This window comes from Enhydra lutris, unplaced genomic scaffold (assembly GCF_002288905.1).
Source record: "Enhydra lutris kenyoni isolate GAN:26980312 unplaced genomic scaffold, ASM228890v2 scaffoldscaffold3, whole genome shotgun sequence".
NCBI classification, from domain to species: Eukaryota; Metazoa; Chordata; class Mammalia; order Carnivora; family Mustelidae; genus Enhydra; species Enhydra lutris.
In genome coordinates this window covers 21,166,386-21,182,022 of record NW_019154087.1, presented here as the reverse complement: position 1 = coordinate 21,182,022, position 15,637 = coordinate 21,166,386, and the positions used below count along the sequence as shown (strand labels likewise).

Genomic DNA, 15,637 nt, shown 5'->3' with positions numbered 1-15,637 from the left:
AGTTGTTTTTATAGAGACTCCATTGTCTTCGTTAGATGTTATTCTTGTTTTGTACCACGATAAAATATTATACATTATGATTTCCTGATAATCTCATACCTTCTACAAATTTTGACAGAAATGCTTTTTCATCTTATGAAAAATTAGTTAGAAGCTAATAAAACTTTTAATTAATATTATTAGTATAGTTTACAGGTTCACTGAAAGAAAGCCTACTCCAGATGTGTTTAATTTGCTTTTGTCCTCACAGTTCAATTCTCCCTTCCTTAGAGCTTCTTGGTGCCTCAGTTTCTCCACCAGTGAAGTGAATACAGCCTTATCTGTTGCGGGAAGAAGTATGTCAAAAGGTTTTAAAGACATAGCATTATTTGAAGGCAATATAGTTTTATTTAAAAATATTAGTATTGTATTTCTTGCAGAGAGCTGCTAAAAGCTAGTTTTGGGATTTTCCTTTTGCTTGTTCTTTTTTTTCTTTATGAATTTATTCTATGGATAGGGAAAATACCATTCTCAAAATCTAAATACATGTTCTGTGGTACATGATTCAAGTGAAAACATCAGTAAGAACTCACGTTCAACTATATATATATATACACACACACGCAAACACACACAGAAATCATTATAGATTGTACATGTACATAGGTTAATACACATACATATTTCCTAGCTCTGTTTGTTGGGAGGGTCTAGCAGCAGTGACACCCCTATAGCAATGAGCACATCCAGCACCCAGATATTGGTTTCTAAGTTCCACTAGAAACCATTCTCTAGTAATAAGAACCGGTGCTCTCTGAAGAAGAGGCTGATTCTAGCACTGGAACTATACAAGACAAGCCCAGAGCAACATTCTTACTTTCTTGCCAGGAAATATGGAAGTGCTCAAAAATCAAAAGGATGGGGACACATTAAAGACAAACAGGAGCCAACCTGACATAAATCCCATTAGCCGAGCTGAAATAATTTAAGCAATAAAATAAACATTACCCAAAGTCTAAAGAAATATACATGAGTCCACACTGATATAAGTAACTGAATAAATGGGAGGGGTGAGAAGACCAATCCTTTTTACAGAAAAATCCCAAGTACTATATAAAGATATTCCCCTTCCAGCAAGTAGAACAGAATCTTGCCACCCTCCACCTCCCACAGACTGACTTGAGGCCTGGCTTCCAAAGAACAGAAGTATGGAAAGGGAAAAAGAGTAACTTCACAGTGGAGAAATCTGACAGACACTACCTTAAGCAAGTTTTCACAGTTGACACACCAAGTTAATAACATTCAACTATTGATATGATTTGATGAGAAAAACGCTTTATGGGTTTTTTCCTTAAATATCCATAACCCCAGTACAGTTATGAGGGAAACATCATTCAAGCCCAAATTGAGGGGCATTCTACAATATACCTGATCAGTACTCCTCAAAACTGTTAAGATATTGAAAAACAAGCCTGTGGAACCATCGCAGACCAGAGGCTTATCAGACATGATGACTAAGTGCAATGTGGTATCCTAGACTGGATCCTGGAAAAGAAAAATGACATTAGTGGAAAAACAATACAATCCAGATGAAGTCTAGAGTTTAGTTAATAGCAAATACCAATGTTGGTTTTTTAACAAATGTTTCATGGTTATGTAAAATGTTAACACTAGGGGTAAGGAGTATATAGCAAGTCTGTATCTTTGCAACTTTTATGTAAATCTAAAATTATTCCAAGATAAAAATCTTAACACATAAAAACAGCTTCCACTGATCTTTGTATATAATTTATAACTATGAATTAAATATTTTAGAGAATTCTGAGTCTGTCCTCTTGAGGAAGCCAATGCTGCCAAGAAAATCCACAAATTTATTCTAAGTTTAAAGTTACCTGGTCAAGTATTTCAACAGTAAATACTGGGAAAGATTAAATATGGATAATGGCTTATAAAACTGTTACCTTTTTAAAAGTCTGAAAGTATCAATTAAGGGTTCCAAACATTTAAGTTAGAATCCAGTTTGCTCAATTAGTCACAGGGATACACTTGCCTTGTCCCATAGACGACACATCTCTCAGCAGAAAAGCTCCATCATCTTAGTTTGGGAAGTTACTAGATTTTTAGCAATGATACCTATTCAAAGTTAGGAATGTGGCCCTTTCCCCAGAGTATATTTTTTTCTCTGCCCCTTTGCCTGTAATGACTTAAAGAGAACCACCTCTCCTGAAGCTGTCCTTTCTGATGTTCTAAGCATTTTATCTTTGTAACTTTGGCTATAGGTTACCCAAAAGCTATCCATGGCTTGGGATCCGAGGCTAGGGAAAGCCAACAATTAATGGTAGGCAAAGAGCACTAGAGGAATACAGCTGCTCTTTCCACAGGAAACTTTGGAAAGGAGAAACTTTCAACTTGCACAGACATTTCCAGAGGCAGCTGAGGTTCTGGAATTTGCTTTTAAACATCTGCTAATAATTTTCAATGTAAATAAAAAAGCTACAAAAGATATTCTTTGTACCTTGCTTTACCATCCCTTTTGATTCCACAGTTAAAGACTTAAAAAAAAAGTATCAAGAACAGTATTTATTAAGACCATTATTAGGAAAAGGTTACAGACTTTTCAAAATAAACCTGAATCTAGTATGAGGACCAAGTACTAGGGAAAAAAACACCAAAGCATAGCAGCATATAATGTTCTAATCTGTATGTGAAGTAATTTTTCAATTGTCTCATTAAATCCATCTTTTCTTCAATTTATGCCAAGGTTATAGCAAAATATGATGTCTGTCCTATGAACGGTTCATAAAATGGGAGTGGCTGTGCTTCTGAATTTTGTTCATGTCACCTTCTAGACACATTACATAATACCTAGATACCCTGGTTTTGCCCCCTAAAAGGCCACCAGTTGATGGTTCCAATTTTGTAAGAAAAAAAGACATGGAAAACTTGTCCTTGCAACTAGTCTTATCATTAACAGAAGTGAAACTTATTCATATGCTTGATGGGCTACAGGAAAACAGCATATTATGTGTTAATTAAAATAGAGAAAAAATAAAGTCAGATCTTTCCCAGGAATAAATGTATATTTAAAATTTTATAGTAAACATATACTTCTAAGTGAAGATTTTCCCATATTTCCAAATAAGATTATGTTCAACATACCTTGTAATCAATTTTATATTTGACCTCATTGTTTTGGTAAATACAGTTGTGAATACTGAGATACAGACTCCTTTTAAAATATTCTCCCCTTAACATGCACCTCTTTCTGAGACTGGTCAAGACAATTCGGTACAATAAGGCAGCAACATCCAGGAAGATCACCTCCCCCACATTTTTCTTTAGTTTGTACTTTTAATGCTAAAATAAAGTCTTAAAATAATCCTTTCACAAAAATAAGGCAGCTTTATGATATAAAAACAGTAGGTCTTTGTCAAAGGCTATGTTCTTCTGTCCTTATCTGCTGTCACCAACTGTCAGCATCTTCTTTAAAGATCACTTTTCTCTTCGTAGCGACACCTACACGCGGCTCGTTGGCTGTCCAGATACGGTTTACAGCCTAAATGTATAACACTGTCAAACAAGAGCTCCACTGTGGTTTCACAGGCTGCAAAGTAAGAAAGTGCTGTTACTGCCGGCAACTGCTCTCCCTCCACACATATTACACGTTACAGCACAGTGTCAGGCACATCCTTAGTGAGCACTTAAACATCTTTTGTATCAACGATCTCCCAAACCCTCACAGGCCAGAAGCACACACACACACAGACTTCCAGTGTTAGCATGTTGAGCATGTATCTACTTTTTTGTTTGCTCGCAACAGTTCATCCCTATTTTTTTCCTACAAGGCAAATGAGTCTCTCTCAATAACACAGTTCATCACAGTTCATCACGGTTACTTTTCCTTTTATCTGAAAAATACCACTAATAAAGATGCCTTAGAACACACTTAATTTTGCAGTTCAAGGGAAGATTTTTAGGTGTACAAAAAAATAAAGGTTGAAAACAGAGAAACAGGGGTGCCTGGGTGGCTCAGTGGGTTAAAGCCTCTGCCTTCAGCTCAGGTCATGATCCCAGGGTCCTGGGATCGAGCCCCAAGTCGGGCTCTCTGCTCTGCAGGGAGCCTGCTTCCTCCTCTCTCTCTGCCTACTTGTAATCTCTGTCTGTCAAATAAATAAATCTTTAAAAAAAACAAAACAAAACAGAGAAACATCAAAACATTTAATTTTGGCCAATGACTTCTATGAATTAATCACACACCATTTAAGAGGCTTAAGGTAAATGGACCCCAGTCTTTCGCTCTTTCTCAGTATCCCAATTTGGCCTGGGAAGGGAGACGTAGGAATCAGAAGTGTTTTTCTTCTGGCAGGGTTTGAAATTTTTTTTTAGGACTATAAAAAAGATAATGGATTTACTTTTCTTATTCTAAGAAGCCTGGAACAGCCAGCTGAGATAATCTTCATACACAGCACAGCACAGAATAGCTTTTAGTCATCCAAATACTCACATTAAGGAAGAAACTATTCATTGCAAAATCCTGACATTTTCAAACTTCTCCAAAAGGCTGTGCTGTTAAAAAACACAACCACCACAGAAGTGTAAAGGCTATACTTATTCAATAGGGCATTGGAAGGAACCGGCTTCATCATTTAGCCAAATGAGTATGTCCTTAGATCAGAAGACAGGAGATACATCCATGTATGCATCCACTATGCAACTAGCTTGCTCAGCCAAGAGCGTGCAAAGCATTCAGAGGCTGGGAATTCAAGCTGCAGAGACTTCTTCCTTGACAGTTACTACTAGGAATTCAGAATCTGACCCATGGCATTGTTCGGGGAATACTGCAGTAGACATAGTATGAGTTTTAAAATCGGAAGTATGCAACTTAGGACAAGTTACTTCCTGGAACTTCCGTTTCCTTCCTTGGAAAATGAGTATACCACTACCTACTTCTTTGGGTTTTTGTGAACACTGAGGAAAACAGATCTAAAATATCTAGCATGGTATCTTATGAAAAATGCTTTGAAACGCATAGTTTCCTTTCTTGCACCTTCTCTTCCAATTTCGATGTATGATAAATACTTTGGCTTGACACTGAAAAGATTTTATAACTTCTAGTATTTGTACAGTTATTTGTATTTCCACAAATGTTTTATTTTCTATCTATGCCAATTCTATGACATGGGTATTATTTTATAAATGGGCACACTGATACACCTTTTCCCTTTGCTGACTCTGCTTCATATCCCTTCGCTCTGAGTATGACTATTTGCTGAATCCTGTGAGTGCTCCTAGCAAACCTAGAGGTGGTTTTGGGGACCCTCCTGACACAGATACATATGAAGAGACAGTTAAGCGCAAACCCTCTAGAACTTCCCACTTGAAATCCTATGTGTTATACACTTAAAATCACTGGATCCAGGATTTCAAACTTCAGGCTCTCATAATTAGAAACAGACTACAGGGTACAAGATCGTGGATGAATTCTTGTCTGCCTCGCATACCCTCTTCCCAAGGTTTCCTAACACTTTTTGCTTCCACAACTATAAATCATTTGAGATGACAAAATCAACGACTCCTCATCTCAGAAAACTGAAGGGGCTGTGTCACAACAGAGAGAGTAATACACAGCGAAAGATTTCTAGTGGTACCTCCTGTAGTGAAACATAAAGCAGTCAGTAAAACCTGACAAACTGCGCTCATCTTCATCCTGCTGCATCACCCTTACCCTGAACGTGCTGAGCCAGTCCTAGTGTCTTCTGCACATCCCGGCAGATCTTAGAGAGGCAATACTGGAATTCCTCATCGCAGTCGTTCTTGCTCTTGCCGCAGGTCTCATAGCACCTGTCGTGTTGGTTACAGCACTTTGTCAGGGAAGGGATGCCAATATTAAGCTGAAAGAGGCATTTGGATGGATTATTGTTGGTGAAATTCAAAACTCCTCTGCTAAAGTAGTGCATTCAAGTAGACTTAGAAATCGAGGACGATGACTGCTGCATAACTCCCCAAATCCATTTCTGTCTACAAATGTCTTCCATGTTATTTATGCATCTGCCCGTCACTCACCCACATGCACCTACATGCTCTCCCTCTCAGCCATGCCTCAGAACTCCCTATTTTGCAATATATCCAGTTATCTGCTAGTAACAAATGTAACTTCCAATTGTCCAAAACACAAAACATAGTTTTAAGAACAGAAAGCTGAGGCTAAGAGCAAAGACTGATTTTTGGACATTCCAAAGTAGTCTGTACCTCTCCCCCTATAAAATGTACTTTACATAAAGTATCACTGAAAACTTTAAAGCTCCTACAACTTACATTTTATTTTATTGTGGTTCGACCTTTAAGTATCAATTCCCTAAAGATACTGTTCCTTCAAATCTATAAGTTATCTTTAATTGGTTTCAATAACTTTATATATAAAACCCTTATGTCCAGGAATCACTCATCAACATTTTTTTTTCACAATAATTGGCTCAGATTCAGCTTCGCCTACCAAAAAACACAGCTATCTTATTTAGATTTGCTTTAGTATAGAAAATATGCTTTATCTATACTTTTTTATCCAAAGTAGCATTACTTGTATAAATTTTTTAAACCATGCTTGTGACATGAAGAAATATCTTTTTAATAATATATCTATAAGATTAAAAAATTAAACATGAATTTTATTCCATTTGGTTTTGTTAGGACTTACTAATATGTTTTAGCTATAAAAGAATATAATAAACTCAATTACCATTATAACAAGCAAAATTATTTGTGATCCTGAGAACACAATGACAGTCTTGCATAATTAAGGGTACTACACAGTTGGGGCGCCTGGGTGGCTCAGTCAGCTGAGCGTCTGGCTCTTGATTTTGGCCCAGGTTATCTCAGGGCTGAGCTGCTGGGCTCCACACTCAGCAGGGGGTCTGCTTGAGATTCTCCCTTTCCCTCGCTATCTGCCCTTCCCCACCCTGACCTATGCCCGCTTTCTAATAAATAAATCTCTTAAAAAAAAAAAAAAAAAAGAGTACTACATAGCCTACTGATTGTAAAGCTTTTCAAATAAGAAAATAATGGTATTTACGTGAACACCAAACAGTGGAGAGCCACATCCATTCGGCGGGGAGGGTTTATAACCGTAACGTGGGAAAGGCTTAGATCCTATAAAATATAAATGGTATAATTAATTTTCAAGTATGATGAAAAACATGCAAAAAGGTCTATGATGTACTACTAGATTAGCCTTGGAAATATTTAATATTTGGGTACTGACATAAGTGAATGTCTTTATTCTAAGCCTATACTATAAAAAACATGTAAAGGCTTACTCTCGACTTCAGGAGGTTTCAAAGAGTATATGCGAGACTGGGTACATATATATGAAAGATAAATCCACCCTGTTTCCCTGTACATTCTAACACATTTTTTTGGTTAAAAACTTATAGGGCAGAACTGTATCTTCCCAACCTTCAGCCAATACTCCACTATACACAAACCTCAATAACCATTAACTAACCAGTTTACTCAAAGAGCTTAAAGCTAAGGAAGATAAGGTCACCCAATGAACATTTAATTGCCTTAATGCCATTGTAAGACATTACAGGACCACATATTCTAGCCTGGACTCCAACCAACCATTTCACAAATATACTTCTTTGCCAGCTAAGGAAAAAGGTCAGGAATAAAGATAGCTTGGTGAACCATATTACTCCAGTTTTATTCTCCCTAAAAGCACCAATGGTTCAGTAACAAGGAGAAAGATGACCTTATCACAGCAATCTTAACTGCTGCAAAATACTTCAAAAATATCTCTCCTCATGAAATATATACGTCGCTTCAAGATACCAAACAGTCACCTACTTTCTCTTGAATGTTTCCCACGATCCTCCTACAGCATCAAGAAAGAGCCTATTCCATTGTGGAATGGCACTAACTGTTAAATTCTTTCCTGTTTTCTTTTGAGCAATCCTCTACCCCTGGGGAACACAAAACAAGCCAATTACCTATTTTACATGAGCAATCCTCCCAACATCTGGGACTCCCATTTATCTTCAATTCGAGAAGCAAAACATCCCGTTATTCCAAATTATCTCTCTCCAGAGTTCCTTATTTAGGAAAAACATAAAGTATCCACCAACTTTCAGGCAACTATTTATCACTAGAAGACCAAAGATAAGTTTACCCTCCAAAAGTACAGTGGGGTGGAGGGGGGACAAAAGCAGCTCTTCCAGTAATCAACCACCAAAATAAGTAATCAACTCAAAGTAAGGATCTAAAAATGGTTTAAGTGAGGTGCTAAGACTCACATGCTTGACTGAAGTGACAACTAGAGCCTAAAGAGAGTGTAACCTCAAGAAGATACAAAGCTTTAGCCTGCTCCACCCAGTCTGAAGAGTAGTACGGATGAAGAGAATGGTTATGATGGATCGAGGAATGAGGAGGTCAATGACAGAAGTTGGTCTTGCTTCTCCAGCACTGTTCAAGAAGGATGGTTGTTTCTAGGCCCTTGGAAAATGAAGGTACATGCCTCAAGCTATCACAGATGAGTCACTGTGATCCTTCACCTCCTGCTTTTGGTCCTTCATTCTTAAGAAAATTGTTTATGATTTGGCTTTCCACTTAATAGGGCCCAAAGAGGGAGGATATACTAACCACCTGGGTACCTCATGGGTACCGCAAACTTTAGAGGTACCTCCTGAAATTCATCCCGAAGCCTGCTCCATCCATAGTTCCATCTTCTCAGATAAAAGCAACTCCAACATTCCCAGCGCTCAGGAAAAAACCTTAGCCATCTTTAATTCTCTCATTTTCTTATATCCCACATCCATTCCACAGCATGTCCTGCTGACTCTACCTTCAAAATATCCAGCATCTAATCACTTCTTCCCAACTCCAACACTACCATCCTGCTCTAAGCCACCATGGATTTTTGCCATAACCTCCTAATAACTCCCTACTTCACTTTTGCCACTCCACAGCACCCCCACACCACCTCTAGCCATCATCTATTCTCAACACTGAACCTGAGTGATCCTATTAAAATGTTAGATCACGTTTTTCTTCTGTCAAAACCCCTCTAATGGCTTCTCACCTTATTCAGAATAAAAGCCCACATTCCCTTCCAAGGTCTAGAAACTCTATATATAAACCACCACACAACACACCATGACTTCTCTGACCTCATCTTACTATTCTCTCTCCTCTTCCTCACTTCAATCCATCAAATCTGACTTCTCCATTATTCCAGACACTCCAAGTCTGCTCCTGCCTTAATGCCACTCAACCTGCTATTCTTCTATGTGGAGGCTCTTCCTTTACGTTCTCAGCAATGCCTTCTCTGACCATACCATATGTAGCATGAGTAACTGTCAAACATATTATATTATTAACCTACTTATTTATTATCTGTCTCCTCATACTAAAATATAAACTCCGTGATGACAGGAATTTCTGTTTTGTACCTTCAAAGACTTGAACACTGCCCAGCGTGTGGTTAGGTTATCAATAAATATTTGTTGATGAATGAACGGATAGCCAGGTGACTTGGAAGGCAGTTCTAATATTCATTATAAATAAACTGGTACTGACGCTTATCCTTCAGTCTCCTTTAAGTTTGGCAAGCATTAATCAACCTCCAAAGCTTGATCATTTCTCGTTTGTCACATCTCTTTAAAATGTGCCATCCCAAACTGAACACCAGTAGGTGTGATGGGCCTATTTTGAAGTAGATAAAGTCTTGTATTAACAGCGCCCAAGACAGTTAGCATATATTTTAGCTATGTCTCAGTACTAAGATACATTGGACAGTAGGAAAAAAACATCAGTTCTTTCTAAAATAAACTCTATCTACTGCTAGACACTCAGCATCTCTACAGCTTACATTTTGAGCCTAAATATTAGATGATGTATCAGAGCTACTACCCCCTGAAATTTGTAAGCCAATACAGGAAGCTAAGAAAAAAATGAAGAGATGAATTTCAAAAAACAAACCAAATCCACTGGGTACAACTACATGGAAATACTATTCATTGATTCTACTTGTTGACTTAGGCAAATGCTCCTCTCTTGATGCTTTGTTTTAGCATCAGTATGGACAGATAAAATTTAAAGATTTGCCTGGACTGAGGTAACGACAGATCTTTTCTATACATTTTTTTAGAAATTTGATGTAAATACTTCCAAACAGACCAATTTCTTTCACGTGAATGACACTGAAGTCGATGGGAAACAGATAGGGAAGGCTGTTGGGACAAAGACCTTAGCACTATACTTTATAGGAAATGCAGTGTAGAATTCAAACAGCTTTTCCAAACACTTGAGGTTTTAATTCATGAATTAATCTCCAGAGGGCCCTTGTGCTACTTTATTTTTCTAGTTCACTCGCTCTACTTTCCTCAAATGTCTAACACCTCCATTCCCATCTTCGTTCTTAGCTGATGACCTTGATTCCTACTTCACTGAGAAAACTGTGAAGTAATGGGAAGAGAACTCAGACATCTATCCACCTAATCAGCATCTGTGCCCCTATCCCCTACCTTTGTTCCTATTAACAGGGATAGGCCATCTGTGCTCTTGACCAATTTATTTATGCACTGGAACCCACTCCTCTCACTTACCTAAGGAACTGACTCCAATAATTCTTCATTTCTCCCTCCACAGTGTTTTCATTCTCTACTGAATCATTCTCAAAAGCATACAAATATGCTACTATTTTTCCTAATGACTTTCTTCCATGGTCTGCCCTATTACAGTTAAGGACAACCCCATCCTTCCAATCATTTAGGCCAATTTAGTTTTGGAATCATTTTTTACCCTACTCACACCTTCCTTCTGAGCTATCCGCAAATCGTTCAGGCTCTTCCTTCAAAATATATCCCTAAATCCAACCCCTTCTCACCACCTTTCTTGCTTTGAACCTGGACAAAACCACCACCATCTTTTGTCTGAATTCCTGCCCCTGTCACTCTGCCTTCGTTCTTGCTCTCCCACCTCCCTGGACTCTTATCCTCTGCACAAGAGCCAAAGGAATCCTGTTAAAACATGTATCACTGAAGGAGCTACTTATTCATAATTCTAAAACACTTTACAAGCCAATTTTGTTTTCTATTTTTCAAAAGAAATCAAGGTTTTCTTTCTCAAATCTTCTTTGCAGTTGGGGAAAAACAAGTTAAGAAAAAAAAAAGTGACCATGTAATTTGTTCCTCTAAGAAACTTTACTTCAATCTCAATAAAGTGTTCTTCCCACCCCAGGGAGGATGGCCAGAAGGGAGCAAGTCTCCATAAAGCTAATCCTTTTGATAAAACAAAGATAACTGAATTCAACCAGGCTGTGCCCTTTAATCTGATCATCCTCTCCCTACTACCAAGTCTTTTTTTAAGTTCCCTTTAACCTCTTTACTGCAACTATTGAACACCCCTTAATTGCCATGCTCCTCTAGCTTTGGGATTTGTCTGTTTGTTTGGTCCTGATTTGATCATTGGCATTCCAAAATACCGGAAAGGTTGAAATAGGGTTCCAGGGAGACTTCTCAAGTAATAGCAATTAAAGAACAATATTCATTATGTTGGAATTATCAACATGGTGACTTGGAACCACAATTCTATGAGCCCGACAGCATTACAAAGACACAAAAGGATGCTCACTGAAGCATACCATTTCCTAAACTCTCAAGTTCATTTATGCTGGAGATCTTCCTTGAGACTCCACATGGTAAATTTAGTGAGGCTTGTTGAAGATAAAAAGGGTTAAGTAAAATAAAACATCAAAGTCATCTTTATTAATAGGAACAGTATCCATTCAACGACAGAGCTATTTCGAATATAAATAAACTCTAGAAACCCTGATTCATCACAAGTTTATGAAGATTGCTTATTGAAGATGTAAGCCTTTCCTATCTCAGTAAATGGCAACCACATCCTTCCTTTGGCTCAGGCCAAAATCTTCGGAGTCATTCTTGACTGGCTGTTCTCCTACGTCCTTGTCACTGGCCATTCCCTCTGCCTGGAGTGTTTTATCCCCAGATCATCACAGTGTCACCTTCAGCATTTTCAGATTTCTTCTCAAATGCTGTCTTATCAGTGAGACCTTCCCTGAACAACTTATTTAAATGAGGAAACTGCCTCCCAACACCATCACTGTTTTTACTATAATTCTCAAAACACTGCCATACTTCAGACCTACATATACTGCATTTTGGGCTTATTTTACTTATTTTTTAGTTTACTGTCTCTCCCCACCAAAATGTAAGTCCCATGGACAGGAATTTTGTGTTCTGTTTACTGCTGAATCTCCAACTGGTAGAACACTTGAGACGTAACAGGCACTCAAATATTTGTATAATGAATGGGGATGACTAAGTAAAATGATGACATCCGCCTCAGGAAAGGCAATATTTAATTTTCAAATAGTTCACTTACTCCTCCTAACAAGCTCTACAAGGACAAAAACATCCTTCCCCATTGCATACTGGTCGTTAACATTTAGGCATAAATTTAGGAAGGAAACATTTAGCCCTTCATAGCACATGAGCTATGGCTCATTCTTTAGCTCCATTAACATAAAACTAGAAATTATTTTGAGAATTAAAGGCAGCAAATGGCATCACAGTTTTACATGACACAGATTTCTTTTAAATTCACCTACATGCCATCTGGTTTTACTGGTCACCGAATTCCCTATTGCTTTAAGCTGCCAAGCATTAAATGAACTAGGCCCCAACTTTGTCTACTCTTATTGGAAACCTGATTTTCCAATCAAAATCTTAACATTTTGAATTTCCAAAGAGAAGCCTGGGTACTTTATCTGAGCTGCTACAATATTTAAACATTCAGAAAAAGCAAGTACTTGAAAAGAAAGATATCTGCTAAGACACTGAGTTTATTATTACCAAAAATGCCACCGAACAAGTTCTCAGATTCAAAAAGAACTAAAGTTAAAAAATATGAAAAGCAAATCAAAACAATTACTAGTATTAACCAACAATGGAGAGGAAGTGTCACTATCAAGTCGTGATAGACAATTTCTGGAAGAGTTATCAGAACTCTTTCTCAACAAAAGAGTACACCAAAACTCTGTACAAAGGTCGCAATTTATTTTCTGTAGCCCTGCAGGAAAAGAAAACAATTAAAAGCAATTCTTAAGAAAAGTAAAACGTCATGATTAAAATTCTGTCTATTCTCCATGTTCGGCTGACTAACGGCGCTAAAATATGGGGCTAAAATCGGTCTGTTCCGCTCCAGTCCCACGATGCGTACGTCACAAAATTCTGAGGCAACTTCGTGCAACAGCAAAAGAAAAAGGGAGAGAGAAAAAGAAAAGGTAGTAATTCAAAAGCAATGAAAACAGGTGGGAGTGTACACCTCCTGTGACCGCTTATATTCTAACAATAGTGGTGCGAATTTCTAACCTGATTGCTCAATCACAAGAATGCTAAGACTCTAGCAGTGGTTAAGTTTCTCCACAGCTAGACGACAACGTCAAGGTCTGCCTTGCATCCCACACCTCCACGACCTCGGTCCCCGCAACATCTAGAAAGCGAGGGCCTCGCAGGGCCTGGGCTCCCTCTCACCGTCATTGCACTTGTACTGGCAGAGCCCATCCTCGCCTCCAAGGAGTTCCAAGGCGGCGTTCAGGTACGTGTCTATCTTGTGAACGCCGTTCCGGATGGTTTTCAGCGTGGCCCGCCAGTCGGTAGTCTGGGCCTGCTCCTGGCACCTGTGAGCGGCAGGCACGAAGAGGAGGACAACGAAGGCGAGCGCGTGCCGCGGGGGCAGGGCCATCCGCGCAGCACCGGGCCGTGCCCCCACAGAGCCCACAGGGGGCCCTAGGCAGCAGCGTCAGCCCGGGGCTCGGCGTCCCCAGCCGCCTCCATGCCCACGCCTCCTTCCGAGCTAGTAGGCGGGGCCTCACCGTCCTTGCTCAGCTCTGGCGGGGAGGCGGTGCTGTCGCGAAGACGCGCGGCATCGCGCACGCGCTGGCCTGGCCCTGCGGCCCCTACTGTGCGCTTGCGCGCAAGCGTGGTGCGTCAGAGGCCGGCGAAGCGGGAGCTCAGAGTGGTGGCGAGGAGCTCCTCGTCCAAGCCGTGCCCACGGAGCTCCTCCGCCCGGGCTCTATTTAGTACTGTCTGAGGGGACAGCCAAATGAAGAGCCCCACTTGACCTGTCAAGGTTCGGTCCAGCAATCGCCATCACTCCCCACCCCACCCCCGTACCTAGGGACAGGCTTTTATGGGTGTGGACGCCGTGGGAAAAACGAGTTCCCCTAGCCCCTTACAGAGAGCGCTGCGAGGGGTCCAGCTATGTTTCGGTTTGAGGACGCGATTCTGCGTGACGCGTGGACCCCCTCGCGTGCTTTCGGTTGTCGTGGCTGGGGGAACGGGAGCCGGACCGGTCAATCCAAGGGCGAGATGGTCCCTGAATGGCTAACATGAGCTAGATAGAGCCTCATTTACAAATTCTGAAAGAAAAAAAAAAAAAAAGGAAATTCTGAAAGAAAACCGTTTGACAAAAACTATGAGTTTTCTTTCCTGATAAGGAAGAAACGGTACTCTACACTTGAATACAGTTTTTTAAAAAATCTTAATTGGAAATCACTATTTTCGTGCTCACCATATTTTGTAATTTGAGAACTCTGGTGAAATTTCTCATTATTTTTTCCCCTGCGCTGTGCAGAATACTTAAATAATAATTGCAGTAGTGTTTTTTGTTGTTTTGTTTTTATTTTATTTTATTTTATTTTATTTTTTTAAAGATTTTATTTATTTGACAGAGAGATCACAAGTAGGCAGAGAGGCAGGCAGAGAGAGAGGAGGAAGCAGGCTTCCTGCTGAGTAGAGAGCCCGATGCGGGGCTCGATCCCAGGACTCTGAGATCATGACCTGAGCCGAAGGCAGCGGCTTAACCCACTGAGCCACCCAGGCGCCCCTATTTTATTTTTTTTTTAACCAGAGTTATAAATAATCTGGTTGTGTTAGTATCCCGGAAATTCTAAGAATTTTACAGTAAGATTCCAGGGCAATATTGCAAGTGTTGGGAATAGATACATCCTTTCTTATTAAAATTACCAATAAATTCTAGTTTGGTGTTTTGTGTTTGACACAAGCTTCCTAAGTGTAAGAAATATGCACTAAAGAGTTCCTTTAAAGAGTGAGGGTATCCTGTCAAAGCAGGGGCTATTTCTACCTTCATGAGTTGCCAAAGATTTTTTTTTTTCTTCATTTTTGGACAGCGCATTTAAAAACATTCAGAAAAGGGAACACAGAATTTTTAAAAAAAAAGTTTTCTGGAGCATTGGTTTTCTCATCTCTAAAGTGTGGGTGTTGAATGAGATTATCTCTGAGGTCCCACCTAATTCCACCACCCAAAACCTTAAACCAGTTTTGGTTCTTTCAAGTCTTCAGAGAAACTCTCCCATATGTGAGTAAATATTCCACAAGAAAAGAGAGGATGTTGTAACACCATTCCAACCCTCAGTTACTGAAGCCCCGAAGGCTCTCCTTTTTTCCTTTTCTCTATACATTTACTCTTTGGTGATCTCATCTAATTTCTTATACCTTAACTACAGCCTCTGCTCCGAAGATTCAGTCTGCTCTCTCTTCTCTTTGGAGATTAAATTCTCAAACTCCAGTTCCTTGGACTGATAGGGTTGTTCTCATTTTCTTTGAAACAAATTTCT

At 39.4% G+C, this 15,637-nt stretch overlaps 1 protein-coding gene across 2 annotated transcripts; it reads right to left on the bottom strand.

Moving 5' to 3' along the window:
• Positions 1–518: 518 nt before the first annotated feature.
• Positions 519–13,852, bottom strand: LOC111157595 (phospholipase A2 group XIIA). Of its 2 annotated transcripts, XR_002641310.1 has the most exons (5): positions 13,533–13,852; positions 7,049–7,125; positions 5,705–5,870; positions 3,139–3,583; positions 519–1,524 (listed from the first exon to the last, which is right to left on the bottom strand). XR_002641310.1 is itself a non-coding variant. In XM_022519146.1 (4 exons), the coding sequence occupies exons 1-4, from the start codon at positions 13,741–13,743 to the stop codon at positions 3,465–3,467; spliced, it is 573 nt and encodes a 190-aa protein (XP_022374854.1). In that variant the 5' UTR covers positions 13,744–13,852; the 3' UTR covers positions 2,545–3,464. The 2 variants fall into 2 exon arrangements, 1 of the variants encoding a protein (XP_022374854.1); XM_022519146.1 differs by lacking the exon at positions 519–1,524 and having other exon boundaries at positions 2,545–3,583.
• Between the last annotated feature and the right edge of the window lie 1,785 nt (positions 13,853–15,637).

Coding starts and splice junctions, on each gene's coding strand:
- LOC111157595 (XM_022519146.1), bottom strand. CDS start 13,743: ATGGCCCTGCCCCCGCGGCACGCGCTCGCCTTCGTTGTCCTCCTCTTC. Junction 7,126..13,532: donor CCAGTACAAGTGCAATGACG/GTGAGAGGGAGC, acceptor TATATTTTATAG/GATCTAAGCCTTTCCCACGT. Junction 3,584..5,704: donor ACTGGCTCAGCACGTTCAGG/GTAAGGGTGATG, acceptor CTTACTTTGCAG/CCTGTGAAACCACAGTGGAG.